The sequence below is a fragment of the Rhodamnia argentea genome, chromosome 11 (assembly GCF_020921035.1).
Source record: "Rhodamnia argentea isolate NSW1041297 chromosome 11, ASM2092103v1, whole genome shotgun sequence".
In the NCBI taxonomy this organism is placed as follows: Eukaryota; Viridiplantae; Streptophyta; class Magnoliopsida; order Myrtales; family Myrtaceae; genus Rhodamnia; species Rhodamnia argentea.
Window position 1 is genome coordinate 14,497,028 of NC_063160.1, and position 21,254 is coordinate 14,518,281.

At 41.0% G+C, this 21,254-nt stretch overlaps 1 protein-coding gene across 1 annotated transcript; it reads left to right on the top strand.

The window, feature by feature from the left end:
* The first annotated feature begins 9,334 nt into the window (after positions 1-9,334).
* Positions 9,335-20,332, top strand: LOC115736476 (butanoate--CoA ligase AAE1-like). The gene is made up of 3 exons (XM_030668195.2): positions 9,335-9,719; positions 18,390-19,038; positions 19,365-20,332. Exons 1-3 carry the CDS (start codon positions 9,522-9,524, stop codon positions 20,195-20,197), a joined length of 1,680 nt encoding a protein of 559 aa, XP_030524055.1. The 5' UTR covers positions 9,335-9,521; the 3' UTR covers positions 20,198-20,332.
* The last annotated feature ends 922 nt before the right edge of the window (positions 20,333-21,254 follow it).

A 21,254-nucleotide genomic window follows, 5' to 3' on the forward strand; every position in this document is an offset into this window, starting at 1 on the left:
GGCGAGCGAGAGGCCGAGGGCGAGCGAGAGGCCGTTCGTGAGTCGTTTTCATCCATGCGACGAGGAGATAAGGCTAGGGAAACACGGAGGCGACGTGACTTTGTAAGGTTTCGAGATTTTTTATGTAACACGGGGAAAAGAGACGACGCCGATGGTCCCCTCTCGTGGCGTCCCAGAGCTGCTCTTGAAATTTCTTTGATGCGTGAGTGAAAATGACCAGGCCGATCGGACGACGGTGAGTTTCTCTCGTGATAAACGTTGACGTCAGTTCCAGTTTTTTCTTTCTCTTTTTTTTCCTTTTTGCGATCATTATTGAAGTGGGACTAGTCAAAAGCTCACTACGTGTAGGGTTAAGGTGGAATGATTTGAAGTGCCCGGGACAGAATGTTCTCTCCCTCGCAGAAACCGCATATTCTCTATCCCACCGTCTGTCTCCCCGTTTTGAATCATTTGTATGCATGCACAGGACATAACTGAGCGAAAAGCTGTACGTAGGTCACTTATGTGTGCGTGATGCCCGGGGCTAATACCGACCCACGTGTGCCCCGGACACTGGTACAGGATAGCTCTTGCTTTATCCGGATGACCAAAGAATGCCCCGTAGGCTTTTGAGTGCGGGACGTAAAAGCGACTCGCTCATCAAAACTAGATGCTCGGAAAAAAAAAAAAAAAAAATCCAACCGCAGCCCATTCGAGTCCCGGAAAGCCCATAGCTGATGAGAAGCCGATCTAGAATTTGGTAGAGACATTCGTTACTGACTTGGAGATCTAACCGTTGGTATCTTATCTCGCGTTTTAATGTACACATCGATTCGTAATACGATCGCTCAAATACCCAACTGGGAATCGGTGATATATTGACGGTGGTATGTGTGCTCAGAAGTTAGAACTAATAATCTAGCAAGGCTATAAGAGATTTATTCTTTGGGAGCTACTATCCCGACGGTCTGACAGATCTGTCATTATTTCTGACCTCACGATTTTTCAATTAACGAATATTTTATGTAAAATATACGATGATGGAGTATAGATTTACTGTCGGAAATAACTATTTCTCTTATTCTTTTGGTGAAGATATTTTGTTTCTGGTGGTAGCACTAGGAAAACTCTTTTTGGAACTGACTTGACCAGTAGAGTTGGGCTATAATAGCAGTTGGGCCTTATCCCAAAAGCCTGAGTTCATATTCTTTTCAGGCCCAGAAAGTGAGTCATGTTGTTTCGTAACGCACGACAATTATCTCGTTATTTTGATAATTTGTTGATTTGATTTGATTACAACTTAATAGCGGGGATTCTTGGAAAAACGGACAGATCCTTCGTGTGAGCTCAACCGCTAAAGTGAAGCCGTTAATCAAAGAGGTTTCGCTCAATGTCAATCGGGGGAGTGCATCGGTCCTGGGATGGTCCCAAGGGAAATCGGTCCGGTTCCCGGTCCCACATAAAAAGCCAAGCCAACCAAGATTTCTTAATTTTTTTTTTATTTACCCTGAAGCAAACCACAATTAGTAGATTACTTTTTCCTTTTAATGTTCAGAGAAGAAACTGAAGAGAGAGAGAGAGAGGGGAAACCATTAGTTCCGAGACCGACCCCGAAATCGGGCAGGAATCAATCTTAAACCTCTTGTACATAAAATAAAATAAAAAATTCGAGATCTTAAACTACGTAGTCTAGCCAAGGTAGTCCTAAAGTTCTTGGGGAAAGTGCAATTAGGTCTTTTGGGGCAACTCTCGCTTGATTTATCTAACGGGACGGTTCAGCCAACTTCGGATGTTTTACATGTAACGGTAAGGGAGTGACGTGAAAGGATTTTCAACAAACAATGCTGTTTTTTTGTTAGATAAAGTCGTTTCTTCGAATGGCACTATACGTAGAAATTACCTCCGAAATCCCCTAATCAATCCCTCGTGCTCGAACCCTGAATCCCCTTATGGAAAGAGCTTACGGACTAACGGTGTAGCCTTGACCAAGTATTGTCCTAAGGCTTCCTTGGGAAATCAGTGGCTTTTTGCAAGTCCCACCGCCTTGGATTTCGTTGAAGTTTTATTTGGAAATCAAAATTTGCTTTCTAAATTTACTACGTGGACTTGAAGTTGTCTCATATGAAATAGGTTTTTATATTAACATTAACTTATTAAGTTAAATAAAATTATCATTTCCCAGACCATACGACAACGCAATCTCACACCATAAACCCACACATCATTACCGTACATTTTGCATAAAGCAATCATTGATTGGGAGCGTTAATTTTCGTCTTTTGATTTAAAGACTAAATGGGCCAAAGTTGACCTTTCGGTTGCCCCTCTCTCTGAGTTGGGAATATGTGGATGGAAGGTCATCGTTATTCTCAAGAATAATGGGGACCGTTAGCCTAGTAGTGTCCTCCCCTTTAAATCCAATTCCAATCTTGGAGGCAAAATTTGGAGCGAGGATGAAGATGAAGATGAAGATGATCTCGAGATTCCGCAACAGAAACAGCAAAGAGTGGCCATGTTTGGTTTATATTGACGTCAACCATCTTCAATTTTTGGACAAAACTACATAAGTTTGATTGGGTTCCTCCCATGAACGTGTGTTGTCTTTTCATAATCTATTTGTGTCGTTTGTATTGGTTTCTTCGCATGTGATGCATATATGGACCCTCAATTGAAAATTTTTCTATATTGCCATTTTCGTGTGGTGTGGGTCGGGATGAACGATAAATCAGCATTCTTCCGCGTTTTTAGCGGTGGAAATTTTGTCGTCGTAAGATTGAAATATCTTGCCTCTCAATGTTTGTTTCCCGTCCGCCGGATGAAGACGATTATGAAGAATTTCTACAAAGCCTATTAATTTCTAATAATATTAGCAATTGCCCTCTTTAGAAATTTATATTACGGTAATTGAAATAGAGGGTTGATGCAGAATGATAAACATAGTTTACCACCACAGCCGTCTCGAGTAATCCTAAGTAAGTGTCAGTATGCTTTTAAGTTTTACCTTCTTCTTTTTTGGGTCCAAAAAAGCGATTCCATAGCATAACTCAAAAAGTTTGAGTGCAAAAGGCTTGAATCAGAACATGATAAGGCCCAAAGGGCTTCCGGGAGATTGGACAACCAGTTGGAAGGCAAAGATTCTATCTTTATGGTATTCAATCCGCCACCATATTTGTTTCAATAATAACCGTTTATTTTTCATTAAGTTTTACAATATTGTTCCGATTTCAAGTAATTCTATGTATCAATACTGGGAGAATAACAAATCAGTTCTAAACTTGTCATACGGAAGTCAATTCAGTATTAAACTTTTCAATTTCATCAATATAGTTCTTAACATTTGCGCCATATTCCAATGGAGTCCTTTCAATCAATTGCCTCTGAAAATTACTGGCACCGACCGTCCAACATGGCATGCTGACATGCACAATTTTACTTGAAACAACGTCCTATGTGGATCGCCCCATCAGCGATTCTAAATGGGAATTAATCGTAAGGGCTATATTAGAATCTCACAAATAAATTCATAATCACATTGATCAAATTGAAAATTTTAGGACAAAATTGGCATATATACAATGAGTTTAATATTGAATATTGAAACGGTTATTTTTCCATCAATGTTTATACTGTAAGAGTTTCAAATATTTCAGGCAGAATATATCTGTCGCAAGTATAGAATTATATGTGAAAAAAAAAAAAAGCAAAAGTTAATTCAAGCATGTTCGACCAAAAAAAAAAAAAAAATTCAAGCATGCAATTTATTATTGCAATACGACAACTCATCCCACTAAACATTCTTTGTCTGGACGAGGAAAAAGAGGGAAAAACCATCTGTACTTCCCCCTTAAGTGAAAGATCCTCGCTGCACATGGTGTGGAGTGGAAGCAAATGATGCAAGCAGTGACATAAAATGCATTGAACCAAATGGAAACGACAGACCATCAGAGTCGTTGCCTTTTTAATAAAGCAATCATAATTTTTCATGAGTTTATGAGTTCGATTCACATTATCATTTATAACTGTTGACCTTGGAATGGCTCGCGATATCTTGTGTCGAAAGATTTCCCGACTGTTAGCGGTTTACAGGGTCATCAACCTCGAAACTTCAGGCCAAGGCTAGTGCGGAATTGTTATGGCTCAAATCAAATATTGCGTAACGGGCCGTCTTGGAATTTCTGATACCGTCCGGAGGGAGTTGCTAGTGCCGGCCGCCATGTTATGTCTTCATATTAATGAACTAGAAAAAAAAAGAGACAAAGGGCTCTACATAAGTCTTTTCATGTACTTCCCACGGTCAATTTTTTCCTCTTAAAATAGGCATTTCATTGGTAAAATCGTTCACTTAAAATAAACATTTATTGACACTATTAAAAGATAATTACAATTCAAAACTCTAATTAAAAAAGACCCATGTCTTTATTTTTATTCTTCGTTTATACTAATAAAGAAACAGAAGCACGATCGGTGTTAGCGATGGGTTTGTCGTTATTCCCCTTACAACATGACAATTATTTGACTTTGGCTTTCTAGTAAACCTCGAAGTAGCTTCCTCTATACATCGCATTGGTTCCCAAGTCTCTTTTTATTATTATTTTTTATTTCACTAGTCTTCTTTCTATATTTGACTAAATCAGCCCATCGCCAATCGTGGCGACGATACTTGACTCTCTCATTTATTTTAATTTTTTGTAAATTGTCCAATCTATGGCCACATTCCAGCTGTCCATCAAGCTTTGCGCTGCATTTACTATGGACAATTTATTGAAATGTGGCTTATACTCCTCGTCGACACGAAGGTATAGGGGTCTTATTTTGACAGGAATTGCATGGGGCAGCAATCCCGAAAAGCCAGAAGACTTTTATAGTTTAAGCTCCTATTTCACTTATAATTTGGATTTGGATCCATAAATAACTACTGTTATATATAATCCTTTTCTCTTGTAATAGAGAGTTGTAACGGAAATGTTCGAGGTGTTAATTATAGTGAAATTCCTTGCTGGATGTAACCCTAGTTTAAGAGTGAACCACGATATATCTTGTGTCTCAATTTCTCTTTCTCATCTTTACTCTCTACTTCGTTCTGTTTGTGCTCCCAACCCTAACACTATTGCTCACGTTCACATGAAGCTCCATTTTACAAGATAAGTTATTGCCGATGCGTCCTAGCGAAATAACCCGGTCTCAATCACAAATTCACGCCGGCGAGTTTTCACCCGTCTCACGCTGTATCGCTTAACCGAATGGACACAAAAACCCGGTTCGACCGAGCGACTCGTCGCAACGGGAATCTTAGTGCCTGCGAGGGCAGAGAAAAGATCTTCGGATGGTATTGCTCTCGTCTTCTAATCATACGAATCAGCAATGACGTTTCCCTTTTTTTCATGTGATGTCACTGTACGCGATTCATTACGTATTGAGAAAGTAGGGCAAGATGTCTGAAAAAAAATCTATGACGGTGTTATTATAGTAGGACAATTATTAGTGTGATGAGCGAGATTGATTAAATAAAGAGCCAAAGGGGATTTCGGAGGGCATGCAACATCCCTGGCGTGCACGAGAATAGGTAGGACATCACAATTTATGGTGATTTCAACTTATGATGGTGAGTGGTGACTCAGCTATCGTGTTGCCACGCTGGCATCTAGCGACTTTTCCAGAAGAGGTTAACAGGCAGTACGTAACAAGGGAAATGACTGTATCATTAACCTTAATCCATTGTGAAATTAATAATCTATTTTGCACTACAAAAAAAAAAAGATCAATAATTAAAATTTATTATGAGGTCTATTCCTTCAAGGATTTGGGTATTGTCCGGAAAATGCATAGGAAGCTTCAATTGTTAGACGAAAGAAGATTGGCTCCATGCATACCCTGTTGATTATGGCTTGAAATTCGATCAGATTTGGTTTGGAATCAATGTAAAAGGTTAAACTGAATTGGCATCAATAAAAGATTTATGATTGAATTGACACCAATATAAAAGGTCTATAACCGAATTGGCACACAAGCAATAGATTTGTAACTTTTTTTTACCCTTCTCCCCATAAATTATATACCCAGTTAGCCCAAAATTAGTATACCTAGTCAGCCCAAAAAAAACCTAATCGTAAATCCCTAACAGAAGAAAAAAGAAAAAAGAAGAAGAAGAAAGTCAATCTGATATTTTTACTTTTACATTATAATTTATATACAATTAATATACAATGCATCGAAATTCTCTATTTTCCGAGAAACGACGTGTCGGCGTGTCATGTCGTGTCACGTCGTGCCGCATGTCGGTGTCGATGCTACTTAGGTGTTCTTATCAAACTTGTTTGGCCCGAGATGGAGCTTTGAGTCGAGATAATGCTGGTGTGGAGGGATACACGGATTAAAGAGGACCAGGCCCGACATAGAAAGCTCACGCGTGAAGAGAGATTTGTTGAGGTTAACATGTGAGGGTGTTATGCATAAGAAGTCCCACCTCATGATACGGGATAAGTTGAAGCAGTTAATATATCACAGTTGATCATAACCCACTAATTTTAAATTTTTGAGTGAAGTTAAAGATGAATATATTGACAGGCTCGAACTTATACTTTCCATTGGCGATTCCTAAAGCGTGGCTATCGGGTTTCCGCCGCGCCTCTCAACAAACCCACGATATATATCTCCTAGAATGAATTGATAGAAATTTATTTTTGGAGGACTATGAGATGGCCAAAGCACGTTGCCATTGGAACGAGTCAGAACAGACCACACGTATTGGGATCAGGGAGTAGGGATTAGGATCTCTTATAAAATCCTGCAGCAGATGTACGTATTGGGTGCAAAGTCCCACTTCTGTACAAATTTCAAAGAGATCACGCGTTTCTAGAAAGATTCAAGGATGCCGGAGTTGATTGTAGAAGACTAGGAAATTCTCGAGTCAGCTGTGCTTTTGGCCGGCTTTAGTTTCAAACGAGGAATTGAACAATGAAGGAAAACTTGAAACAACTTTTTTATTGCGTCTTTTCTTATTTCATTAAGACCGGTGACCATTATCAATTGATATTCGAGAAGGGTGAGCTATTAAAAGTACGACTGACACGTCGGCGCGAATAAACGGAACGATTCGATAGAGAAATGAATTATAAAAGTAACATCTGAAAACAAGATTTGGATGGTTCAGTGGCGTCCCTAATTTCGAAAAAAGATCGGCGATATGGTTCTAGTACATACGGCAAAAGGAAGATTACAATCGTTCCAAATGCTTATGCTCGAGGATTTCCTTATCGTAAACACACCCTAGCACATAAGAATAAATCTACCCTAATGCTGCATTAGTACACTTCAACTCTTTGCCACACTCGAATACTTTTGTACCCCTAGTATTGAAAAGGCAATATTGGTTAAAGATCAACTCCTCTCACTTGATTTTTGGCCTGAATCCAGGATCTAAGCAGGAGCTCCGCCTCCCAGGGGTGGCACATTTGATTGGGGCGTTGGATAATTTTCTAAGTCAAGAATTGGAAGTCATTTGTCTGAGTCCAATCAATTTACATACAAACTGCTTTGATTGAGGGTCATCTACATAAGCACGAAGGCTAGTGCTTCACGGGCTCCGGGTAGTCTGGTCTCCATGCTTGTATCCCTGCATTACAAAATAAGCATCTCCCGTTTGTTAATATTATTTTCCCAGATGGACCCAACGCGACCCTGCATACTAAGTTTACTCACTTCTAGCTCAAAACAGGTCATCGATATCATTAACGAGATGATATATCAATAACAAAAATGATGCGCCTACCTGGCCCGACCCCCGCCCGCTGAGTCTACTTATACAATTTGAGGTTGTTAAAATTGAATAACTCTATTGAACACCTCAATCTTAATAATAATAATAAATAAATAAATAAATAAAACATCATGAACGATTGACATTTAGTGTCGCGTGGAATTTTCTCTTTTTTCCACTTTGACGGGAGTGTGGAGGAGATTAGTTTTTGATGCTCAAGTCAAAAAGACAAGAAGAAAAAACATGTGTAAATTGTTCATTGCCTAAACTATATTCGCATCACTATTCACAATTTCAATGGATGTTGATCAAAGTTTCGATGGAAACCTCGGAATGCTGCAGCCACAACGATGACCATTCTCGAAGAAGTTTTCTTTGCAAGAAGAAACAAAGCGCAAATTTTCCGCAACCGCGTGCAACTAGAAGCAATAGAGTTGACCAAATTTCCCTATCCTTTGTTCACCTTCGACTCTCCCCCGAGATGACCCGACCCGTCGACATTTGCATCGTGTCGACTTGTATTTTTAAGGAGTCGAAGACGCGTTGTCATCTTGCTCCATTTTAAGCAATTAGCGGAAAAATTACAAAAAAAAAAAAATCTTAAACCTATTATACGAATGCTAAGTTAATCCTAAACTTTTCAATTTAGCCAATTGAGTTCTAAATCTTTTGATGACTTGCCAATATAGTCTTTTCGACCAATTTTGGCGGACAATTGCTGGCGCGGACACTAGCCGGCCTACATGGCATAGCATGCGTTGATGTGGACAATATTTTAAAATTTTCCTTTTTCTTTTTCTTTTTCTTTTCTTTCCTTATTCCTCCGTTGGCCACCGAGCCTCGGCGATGGCCAACAAGGGTTTTACCAGCCTTGGAACTCTCGCCGGTAGAGAAAGAAGGAAAGAAATGACAAAAAGAAATAAAGAAAGAAGGAAAAGTTTAAAAATTTATTTAAAAAATAGAAGAATTAAATAAAAAAAAAAAGTTGTAGGCATCGGCGATTGCCGGCCAAAACCGACTAGAAGGGTAATTATCTCGCTAAGATCTCTAACCGCATTTGTGCCATGTCCTTTATTTACCATTTACCATACTTTCAACTACTTGATAATGGTAAAACGCCAATAAGGGAGACCATTGACCTGTCAGGATCACCTTTTAGTCTTTGCTTAATGTAACAGCTAGGCGGTGATTGCACGAAAAACACATAGTTTCGGAATCTTTTAATCGTGATTGGTCTTTCCATTCAAAAGAAACAAACTGTGATTGGTTATGTCTATCAAAGATCTGTTCCGAGTTATCGAAACCTTCAAATTGATGATACTTCCTAACCCATCCATCTAGAACCTAGCACAACAAGGTGATGATGTTCAATTGTGCTTCTTTTCCTCGTCATACGCCATGTTCCTCCATTGCTGCTTCCTGGCTCCTTCTTCTCCACCCCCCCTCTCTCTCTCTCTCTCTCTGTGACATTAATGCAGATTTAGAGGGATTTGCAGCTTATTTTATGCAGGATATGCACGAGAGGCATCCAAGACGCATATCCTTTTAAAGGCAAAGGCATGCCATAGTGCATTATCTCTCCCTAGTCCCTCCATTATTTTTTCCCTTGCAGAGGGATTCACGCTTCTTTCATTACCCTTTTTGTCTGTCCAGAAAATGGTCCAAGTCAGACATCATTTACTAGGTACGGCGGTATCAATTCTCTACGTGAATTGCATATGATCATGCTCGCTTGTCTCGCAAGCTAGAGACCCCCCCAAAAAACACAAAGTGTAAGAGAAAGATCATGGAAGGTTTGCTTCGGTGCTCTGCGAATTACGTGCCTTTGACTCCCACAAGCTTCTTGGAGAGAGCGGCTTCCGTCTATGGCGACAAGACCTCCATTATCTACGGCGATACGAGGTACACATGGAGACAGACCCACGAAAGGTGTTTGAAGCTCGCCTCCGCCCTAACGAGGCTGAAGATCTCGCGCGGCGATATCGTAAGTCTCTCTCTATCTTATATCCTTGGGTGTCATGCAAATGGAAAGGGTCTCGGTTTCTTTCCTCCTTTGTTTCTGTTAGCTTTCAGTTTTCCTAGAGCTCGAGGCCTCCAATGGAGGGAAGGGAACAACGTAGTCGACCAGGGTCATGCTGTGAGTTAGCTATAAACCCTAAGAAAAGTGGGAGGGACAAAGATCTTTATAGAGAAAGATTGTCGACGGTGGTCGAGTTTATGCGCATTTTGTGCACATGAACCGTCGGATCAAGTGAACATCGCACCAGATGTACATGCACCGGGCGAAATCTTGGGCTTCTTTCTCTTTCCTTTCTCAGATGTTATGTCAAGAGAAGAAGAAGCCATGGAACTGTTTCAAATCTGCCAAATTAGGTCAAAATGGAGGAGGTCAAGGGGTTGCCACGCCACCCCCGAGCTCCTCCATTGTTTTATTTAATTCCAAAGAAAGTCCATGTGCTGTGTGGGACAAACCATTAAGGATTGTCAACTGCAACCACCACGAATACAAAACTATATTCCATGGACCAAAACTTGAAGAACATCCTAACCTCGCTAAGGAAGAACTCTACCTAAAATTGAACAGTAAGTGGCTTGCCAAACACAAAGAGGAAGAATTGTAAGAGCACATTATGGGTTGAAAAGAAACGAAGTGAAAAGGATTAGAAGAAGGTTGGTAAGGTCAACTATGTGCACAAGGGCATGTTTTGCATTCGAAACCGAAGCATAAAGATCTTTCCCGCCAAAATTAGGAGTACTATTCAAATCTCAAAAACTCACAATCTGAAGTTTATGCGTTAATACTTGAGTGTTTGGGAGTCTCGGGGGTTTCAGATTCGAAAAAAAGGTAAAAACGAGAGTCGCAAGATTTAGATTAATTATGCCGCAGGCAGTATAAGTCAAGGCATACCCTAAATACGTAAATGATATTTATGAATTCATATCCGTCTTCTCTCTTCCCTCACTCGAATTCAAAGGGCAATATAACACAATCCCTTCAAATCATTTCTCTTCTTTTTTATAGTAATTACCTCACAATCCTCCTCCTCCTCCTCCTTCTTCTTCTTCTTTTTCATTTCTACTCACCCCCACCAAACAATACAAACATAGTATCGAAGAGCTCAACAACCTCGAAATATAGGAACCCCTATTTTATGTCAAAGAATGAAATTTCGTAAAAAGGATATAAATTGCTACACTGGCTCAAATTACTGTGATACCCTTTAGTTTTGTTATATGACTAACAATATAATGACATATATCATTTGACTCTTTTATATTGATCCATTATGATCAAATATTTTCTCTACGCACTATGACAATTGTTAAATAAATCAGTTGAGTGCGTTGACCCTAAAGGTCAAGTTCGATCTTGGCGCACACATGAAGAGCAGTCCCACACGTTTTTGAATTTAGGGCCTACAGCTAACTTCCTATTAAACCATTTCTGCTTCAACAAAAAAACGCATTAATTACCTCCATCAAGAAGGGTTAGCTTGATTAAAAAGCGCGTTCATTCTTTCGCTTAATTTCCTATTTTTTTCATATTTTCTTTTGGGTCAAAGAGGGTCCTACTCGATCTCAAAATTTAAATTGATACGCTTGCGCGTTTTCTTGGGTCGTTTGTTCCGACAGTGCATTCACTCCGACCGGACCTAACAAGCAACAACGACAAGTTAGTGGTCCCCAAGATGTCGTCTTAAGCTCATGTGCAACATGTTATGTCGTCAATCACGGCATGTTTCCACCTCTAGAAAATTTGTAAGTAAACGAGGCGTATGAACCGGGGCCTGGACCTCGCGTGAAATTCTCCTTGGTTTGCACGGGGCACAACTTACAAGTTAGACGAATTACACAAATTGTCCATCACGTTATATACTCCCTGTGATGGAATGGGGTATACAATGGGGGCAGATGTCATCACATTCCAATCATTCTCTTGGACTCGAAGAGTCAAACTGGAGGGTGCTTTTTTTCTTTTTTTTTTTGGAGTTAAACTTTTTCTTTCTCGAAAGGTTAATGGGGAGCCTTGCAACTTATGCCGATCCGACATTTTAGTCTTAAATCTTCTTTTCATTGCAATAAATCTTACAAATGATTTGGTGTGAATGATTAAAAGGTGAGCTCTAATCCTTTGAGTCAATGCTACCAATTGATACCCACCAAATCATCTTGTGAAATCTGTATAAAACCATTGCCAATTGTTCTAAAAAAATTAGACCATTAGATGAAAGCATGGTGTATTATTTATTTATTGTATCACTTCTCTATATACATAGGATGGTATTTCACCTAAGACCAATGGATGAAATAATAATAGGTAGTAAGATAAAATCTAAAATGATTTGAACTCTAGACATCCTACTCTTTTACTATTATATAAACCCTATATATTGTATCACTTCTCTACTACATAGAATTCAAAGCGCAATAGTTTACTCCAAAAGCTACGGGATATGGTGCACGTGTTAAAATATTTAAATACCAAATCATGCCTTCATGTAATATCTTAAATTTTTAGAACAGTTGGATGTGGTCTCACGAAATCTCGATATAGTACCATAATAGGAAGTCCTAAGTTCACATATTCCAGGCCTCTAAGGCCTTAAGCATAGATCCCCACATGCGAGTCCCATGGGTAAAGGATTATTGAAATGTAAGGCTTATAAAGAAGGGAACCTATGGTTGTTCCCGCCTCACAAGCTAGATTATAGTAACTAAAGGTGTGAATGATAACTATTCTGTTTTCGAAATTAATTTCTTGCTAGAAATAAAATTTTTCTAATTCTAGTTTCTGGACAAGTTTCTAAGCAAATAAACGTGTTTGATAACGACACAAAAGTTACATTCCCAAAATAAAATTTTGTTTGATAGCGGTATAAAATTTCTAGGATTGTCGGCGATTGACAGGTGGCGGCCGACAACCAAGGGACTAACCGGCCATCGGCAAACCCAATGGCCGACGGACTCGTGATTAGTGACCGGAGGTCGGCGAACAGGTGGCCAGCAGACCGGCGATTAGGATGCGTGATAGACGGAGTGAGCAATGAAAAGAATTCTTACTTTTCATTTCTCTTCCGGAAATAGAGTAGTTGAAAATTTTAACTTCTCATTTCTATTCCAAGCCTATTTCTAAAACAAATTTTTGTTCCATAAATAGAAAAACGAAATTGCATCACCAAACGGATTTCTATTGCAAAACTGTTCCAAAAATATGTTTGGAACAAAAATAGAAAAACATAATGGTTATCATTCGCATCATAATTAACTCAATTGTAAAAATTGCTTAACTACAACCGTGAGTCGGTTAACAGTCGAGTCGATGTTTGATAATTGCTCCTGTTTAACATCGACTCGATTGTTAGCCGATGGATGAAAACTACTCCCACCTTGTCCTCGTAATCCTATTGGCTTCTCACATCCAATGCTGGTGTTCGACTACCGACTGTATTTGTACTCGATATCAGATCACATATGCTAGTCGACATACTGTTTACTCCTTCCTTGTTGACACCCTACATGTTCTCTATAAAGAGGTCAATATTCATAATCGCCCTTGACCTTGTTTAGTTCACTACGGTCCGGCTTAAGAAAGACTGATCTTCGTCTCAATGGAGGCAATGTGCTTTCATCCGGTGAAAGCTGATGCGCGTGCATGCGTAAGCGTAAGTGGAAGACTTGAGAAGCAAAAGTCTTTCGATGTACTATCCTTAGGTTGTACTTCCCTTAGGTTGTACTTCCCTCGGCTATATAATTTCTTTCGAAGACTATGATATCCAGGGAGAAAAATCAATAAGATTTGAATGAAATTCATCCCATTGTATCGCTACTCTCGTCTACGGTTTTGGCTCTTTCTCCATTTACTAAACCAGTCTTGCATGCTCTTAACATTTCCAAACAAAAAAATAATAATAATAATAAAGAAATGTGTGAATACAAATTGCTTAGGACAATTACTCCATCTATCCTGAAAACTATTACACGAAAGTCAATTCAATTTTAAACTTTTTTCGATTTTGTCAACTTAGTCGTAAATTTTCGCTCGAAATTATGATATAATCATAATGATCAATTTTCGACTGTAACCGCTTATGTGACGTTTTAGTCATGGTCGTATGCTAGGTAGCGTGTTTAAAATACTCACCTTGGTGGGGGATGACGCACGAAATCAGTTGCGATGGGTGCTGCGTCATCGAATGAGACATTGAATGGGGACTTATCTCTTCCTATTGGTGGGGGGAAGGGATCGCGACATATTCCTTCATCTCGTCATTTAGTATTCTCAGAAGGGGAAGCTTCAGCGAAATTAGGACAAAACCCTAAAGAATTGGAACGCGCCGTCGTTATGATGTGGGTGGCGATAACGACAAATCTTGGTGCTCCCAACACGGTCAATCAAGATCCGATTTTGAGCGATAGGGCTTGGTAGGTGTTGTTCCCCATTAAAATTACGTACGTGTCCCTTCTGGACGATCATGGTGCGTTCGATCGTGGGAGATACGTGCCTCTTCCATGTGGGGTTTGATGGGAAGTCAGAGGTTGACATTTGATCATGGCGATGACTCAGGAGGAAGTCGTCTAGGGCTAATCCCACCAGGGCTGGAAGTTGATTTGCTGCAACGATTTGTTCATCTTGTGAAAGTTTGGAAGATAGGCATCTTAGCTGCCAAAATCTATCTCATCTTCGGAGAAAAGTTCTTGAAAAGGAAATGATTGTAGACCGACTATATACATATTTACCGTCGAGGAGAATCGAGTGGCAAATCTTAGAAGGATTGTGTTAAAATATATGTCTCGAGTTTAAAATTGTTGTTGGCACCACAAGTCAAAAGAGAGTAAATGAAAGGTGCAAGAGCCTTCATCAGAGAGTAATGGTAGATCAAGAGTTTGACAAAAAGAGAGGGGCTTAAATAATATATTTTATTGTGGAGCCCATGGAGTAAAAGAAAGAGGGTTTTCTTTCTTTTATCTATCCCTAGCAGAAGCCTTCGAAAGATGAGGAGGGAGAGAAAGAAGACTCTTGAAAAAGAGTCCTAAAGAGAGCCATTCATTGAGTGCTCTGCAAGGGTTTCATTCGTGGGTTTTGTTCGTGGAATTACATCAAGAATTCAAATGTCAAAGCCGATTAAATCTTGAGGTTAGATTTGTGTTAATTCCTTTGCGAGATATCGCTAGGAATTGGGGGCTAAACATTGTGTGCGTTATTGGATGTAATTGGGGTTTGGGAAACACCGAGAGTGTTTGAGTTACTTGAGTGTGGTTACGTAATCTCCGTGTATCGCTCGTTCTATAGTGGAATTCGTTGCTACTCTTCCCGTGGACGTAGGTCTCTACGACCGAACCACGTACATCCGGTGTCCGATTTATTTTCTTGTTCTGTCTATTTATTGTTCGATCGCTTGTTCCGCGCAACAATTGGTATCAGAGCCGGGCTTATCGAGTTGAAGCGAATCGATGGCGACGGGAAGAAGTAAAAGTGAAAATCGACTGATTTGAGGGGAAGGACTTTGGTTTTCGGAAGATGCGGATTGAGGATTATCTATATCGGATGAAGCCGCACTTGCCCCTATCCGGGGAGAAACCGGAGACGATGAAGCAAGCCGATTGGGAATTGCTGGATAGACGAGCGTTGGGTGTTATTCGGCTGACGTTGACTCGTAACGTCGCGTTTAATATCGTTAAAGAGAAGACCACTGCGGGTTTGATGAAAGCCCCGTCGGATATGTACGAGAAGCCCTCTGCGATCAACAAGGTCTATTTGATGCGGCGTCTGTTTAATTTGAAGATGAGCGAAGGTGCGTCTGTTACTAATCATATCAATGAATTCAATGTGATCGTTAGTCAATTGAGTTCAGTTGATATTGACTTTGAAGATGAGGTATGTGCTTTGATTCTATTATCCTCATTGCCCGATAGCTGGAATACTACTATTACTGCTGTTAGTAATTCCTCCGGGTCAACAAGTTTGACGTTTGATGGTATTCGAGATTTGATTTTAAGTAAGGACATCCGTAGAAGAGAATCTGGCGAATATGTATCTACTGCTTTAGTAGGTGAAAATAGAGGAAGGAGCGATATTCGTGGTAGTAGAAGTAGTATGAACTCGAATAGACGCTGTCGGTCTAGGACGGGTGGTGCTGTCTGTTGGAATTGTGGCAAGAGAGGGCATCTTAGAAGGAATTGCTTAAAGTTGAAAAATGAAACGGGTAAGGGAATTAGAGTTGAATCTATAGATGATGTTGCAGCTGTAGCAGAAAATTCTGATGGTGTCGATAGTGTCTTGTCTGTCACTGAGCATTCGTCATTTGACGGATGGATTATGGATTCTGGTTGTTCTTTTCATGCTACACCAAATAGAAACTGGTTTGCTACTTATCGGTGCACAGATAGTAGTAAAGTGCGGTTGGGGAACAACGCCGAATGCGATGTTGTGGGTGTTGGTGATGTTAAAATCGGGATGCATGATGGTATTGTGAGGACACCGACCGGAGTAAGATACGTTCCAGAATTGAAAAAGAACTTAATTTCCTTGGGTGCCCTAGATTCAGCTGGATGCGGGTATTCTTCACAAGGTGGAGTTCTAAAGCTTGTTCGAGGTGCCTTGGTGATAATGAAAGGAATCAAGCATGGAAGCCTATATGAACTTCAAGGTGAGACATTGACGGGTTTCGCTCCGGAGACGTTGGTATCTGTTCGAGAGTCTAACGATCGCTCGAGAAAGACTTGGGTGATTGTGTCGAAGCACAAGTTTGATCTTGTTGTCGGGAATACGCGGTCGAGAGCTTTGATCGAGGTGGAGACCGCTAAGTCGATCAAGCATGTGCGAACCGACAGTACCATGGAGTTTTGCTCAAAGCTGGTAAATAAATTCTGCATGATAAATGGCATAGTGAAACACCGCACTAGTGCCAATAAACCACAACAGTTTGCGGAATTGATGAGCGTAACATTACTAGAGATGACCCGTAAAATTATCTCTAGTGCTGGTATGGCTAGAAGAGTTCTAGCGGATGCGCTTAGTATGATAAGCTACCTGGTGAACAGATCTCCATCGATTGCGATCGGATTTCGGACTCCCGAAGAAGTGTGGTCAGGTAACGTTGCTAATTATTCTACTTTTAGAATGTTTGGTTGCCCGTGTTATTATCGAGTAAGTGATGGTAAGCTCGATGTGAGGGCAAGGTGCATATTCCATGGCTATGCACGAGGTGAGCGGGGCTATCGGTTGTGGTGCTCAATAAATTCACCTATTCGCAGCAGAAAAGTTACCTTTGACGAGTCTCTAGTACTTCGGGGTAGGAGTGTTTGTGGCAGTATAAATACAGATCTAAACGGTGTTCGACTTGAGGTGGAGTTGCAACCAGAAACTCCCGAGGTAGGGAGTACTAGCGTGATAATCGACACAGATGGTGCTTGTAGCGAGGTGGAGCCCGTAGAGCCAACGGTTCTCAGAATCGCTGATATTGATAAGGTACGTGTTCGATCTCCCGACGGATATGGATGCAACGGTGGTTTTGCTTTATCTGCGATTAAGGAGCTTGTGTCGGAATGTCCTTGTAGAGCGATTAAAGGTGCATGTTCGGTTGGTATTCTGATGAGGTCCACGATTACGGCGAAGTTCAAGCGCGGCTTGGACATGGATGATATACGTGGCGGTTGAGCCCATTGGGGCTGTTGGGAGAGTAGCAGATGAAGTTCGGATTATAGAGAAGCGAGTGTGACGTGGCTCAAACGTCGAGCCAAGGTGGAGATTGTTAAAATATATGTCTCGAGTTTAAAATTGTTGTTGGCACCACAAGTCAAAAGAGAGTAAATGAAAGGTGCAAGAGCCTTCATCAGAGAGTAATGGTAGATCAAGAGTTTGACAAAAAGAGAGGGGCTTAAATAATATATTTTATTGTGGAGCCCATGGAGTAAAAGAAAGAGGGTTTTCTTTCTTTTATCTATCCCTAGCAGAAGCCTTCGAAAGATGAGGAGGAAGAGAAAGAAGACTCTTGAAAAAGAGTCCTAAAGAGAGCCATTCATTGAGTGCTCTGCAAGGGTTTCATTCGTGGGTTTTGTTCGTGGAATTACATCAAGAATTCAAATGTCAAAGCCGATTAAATCTTGAGGTTAGATTTGTGTTAATTCCTTTGCGAGATATCGCTAGGAATTGGGGGCTAAACACTGTGTGCGTTATTGGATGTAATTGGGGTTTGGGAAACACCGAGAGTGTTTGAGTTACTTGAGTGTGGTTCCGTAATCTCCGTGTATCGCTCGTTCTATAGTGGAATTCGTTGCTACTCTTCCCGTGGACGTAGGTCTCTACGACCGAACCACGTACATCCGGTGTCCGATTTATTTTCTTGTTCTGTCTATTTATTGTTCGATCGCTTGTTCCGCGCAATGCATTGCCTTGCTAGACCATAAAAATTTTAAGATATTATCGTTAATTCGGAGATACCGTCATGTATTACTCTCAAAGCATTTAAGAGAATTTTCTAACATGTGATTTGTGTTCAACTTTTAAGCATTTTCTATTACACAAAGTCCTATGACCTAATTATCTAGTGATATCAATGCGTAATGGTGCACATTATGTACTTGCAACATATAGTTTCCACGGTGCATTGTATTAGATAGTTTGTGTTCCCGATTCATTGTCATGTTCATGCAGGTTGCAGCCATGGCACCGAACGTTCCTGCACTGTATGAGCTCCACTTCGCGGTTCCGATGGCGGGGGCGACTCTTTCCGCACTCAACGTAAGCCTTGATGAGCACGCATTGACGATCATTCTTAACCGGTTACAACCCAAGATCATCTTCGTCGACTCCGAGTTCGCACACCTCGTCTCCAAAGTCATCAACGACAAGAACAACACGCACCCCCAAGAAAACCACCACGATCACAAGCCACTCCTCGTCACAATCCACGCCGTCTCGCCGGATCGCCAAACCCAATGTGATGTTGAGGTTCGAGAGTATGAACAAACCCTAGCTACGGGAGAGAGCGATTTCCAAGCCGTGATTCCAGCTGATGAGTGTGACCCCATCTCGGTCAACTTCACTTCGGGGTCGACAGGGATGCCCAAGGCAGTGGCGTACAGCCACCGGGCGGCGTACTTGAACTCTCTAGGTCTAATCCTCCGATACGAGATGGGGAAGTTGCCTGTGTTCCTGTGGACTGTGGACATGTTCAGGTGCAACGGGTGGTGCTTCGTGTGGGCGATGGCAGCGCTCGGCGGCATCAATGTGTGTATTAGGAACGTGTCAGCAAAGATCATCTTCGAGTCCATTCAGCTCCACAAGGTCACTCATTTCTGTGGTAATGCTCCATTTTCATTTACTTTGATGCGGAGAGTCTGTTATATCATGAGTATGACATATTAAACTGAGTCAATCGAAGGATACGAACGCTTTTAACTTTTACTTATGAAGTTACACTATGCAATTCACACTAAAAATTAGATGACTAGCATTGAGATATGTCGATAAGGTGACATTACCTTAGTTTAGTAAATATAAGCAAGTAACTAGGAGGATGCCTAGGCTTTTTGAAACATGAAATATGAAAGTGTGGGTAATGTTATGTAGATGCAAAATCACACCAATGAAAAAGTAGAATTTTGTTATTTTTTTCCCTTTCGACAGGTAAACCCACTATCCTAAATATGATCGCTGAATCCCCACCGGCCGACCAAAAGCCACTGCCCTCCGCTGTGGATGTAATCATCGCCGGCCCGTTCCCGACGACCTGCATCCTCAAGAGGGTCCAAGAACTTGGGTTCAACATTATCCACGGGTATGGCATGACGGAAGCCCTAGGGCCCGCCCTCATCGGACCGTGGAGGTCATCACAACACCACCACCATGACCGCGATGATGCCGACGCCAACGACGATCATAACCTGAAATGTAGAGAAGGCCTCCATAACATCACACTGGAAGCTGCCGATGTCAAGGACCCGACCACCATGCGGAGCGTTCCAAGCGACGGGGAAACAATTGGAGAACTCATGCTCCAAGGGAACACCCTCATGGCGGGCTACTTGGGGGATCTGGAGGCGACGCAGGAGGCCTTTTCTGGTGGGTGGTTCAGGACCGGGGATGTCGGGGTGCGCCACACGGACGGTTGCATAGAGATGAAGGACCGAGCGAGGGACGTCATAGTCTTTGGGAAGGAGGTGATCAGCACATTGGACATAGAAGCCGTCTTGTTGAGCCACCCGAAAGTTGAAGAAGCCGCCGTTGTCGCTCAAAACGATGTCGTTGCGGGGCAAATTCCATGTGCATACGTGAAGTTGAAGGAAGGGAGGTGCTCCAACGCCGAGGAGATTGTAGAGTTCTGCACGGAGCGGCTGCAGAAGGCGGCGATGGTTCCGAAATCGGTGTGCTTCGGGGACTTGCCAATGAATTCCACAGGGAAGGTGCAGAAGTCTGTGCTGAGAGAGAGAGCCAATGCAATGGGGAAGCTTTGTCCATAGATCGAGCACACCTTCACAAGAACCAAAAACATCAGGGGAATTGCTAGCAAAAGGTAAATTTGGTAGGGAAAATTATCAAAAAAGTTCTAAACATTTACAATTGTGCCAATTCAATTCTAAACTTTTTTTTTAATCAATTCAGTGATAAACCTTTTGTATTTATGCTAATTTGGCTCATCTAGCCAACTTTGGCCAACCAAGGCTGACGTGGCAATTTTAAATTATATATAACCTTTTCTTGAATTTTTCGATTGTGTTTTTAATTTTTATTTTCTTTTTCCTTTTTTTTCTATCTTCATCCTCTAGCTGGTCTATAGACTCGGGTGAAGCTCAACCTCGCCCAGATCCGGCGAGGTCGGCCTCGTCCAGCGATGGCGAGGCTCAACTCGTAGGTGGCTAGCTAGGGCGAGCTTCGCCTAAGGCCGGCAACCGGCTAGAAGAAAAGATGGAAAAAGAAAGAAAAAAGAAAAATAAATTAAATATAAATAATTCAAAAAATATTAAAATGTTATTTGAAATTGTATTGCTGACACCACGTCGGCAATTTTCGTCATAATGAACTGAATTGGCACAAATTCAAAAAGTTTAGGACTCAATTAGTAGAAGAAAGGTTTATCATTAAATTAGCGCAATCGTTGTAGATTTAGATTTTTTTTTTTTTTTTTTTGGGTAGCTCTCCCAAATTCGGTCATCAGAATTGAACTACTCGTCTGTTTACGTGTTAATTGCCCTGTAATTGCATAATCGGGATTGTCATTAATTTCTATAACTTAGATATAAGCATGCTTTTGGTAGCTTTCTTCCTTTTTTAAGTCTACCTTTCGAGCTAGAATTAAACCATTTATTTGATGTTACTCTATGAAAGCAAAGGTTTCAATCTCAAAGATATTGTTGGATCGGCCATCCCCCTACCCGAAGGACGGCGATCTCGTACAAAAAATCAACATTAACCTTCTATCAGAATATATAACTATCTATATATCTGATTAAATAACAAGCCGGCGACGGGATCGGAGTTCCAAAGTTTGCTGAAAAGAATTTGTACGTCTAGAGTGAC

Coding starts and splice junctions, on each gene's coding strand:
- LOC115736476 (XM_030668195.2), top strand. CDS start 9,522: ATGGAAGGTTTGCTTCGGTGCTCTGCGAATTACGTGCCTTTGACTCCC. Junction 9,720..18,389: donor AGATCTCGCGCGGCGATATC/GTAAGTCTCTCT, acceptor ATGTTCATGCAG/GTTGCAGCCATGGCACCGAA. Junction 19,039..19,364: donor CAAGGTCACTCATTTCTGTG/GTAATGCTCCAT, acceptor CCCTTTCGACAG/GTAAACCCACTATCCTAAAT.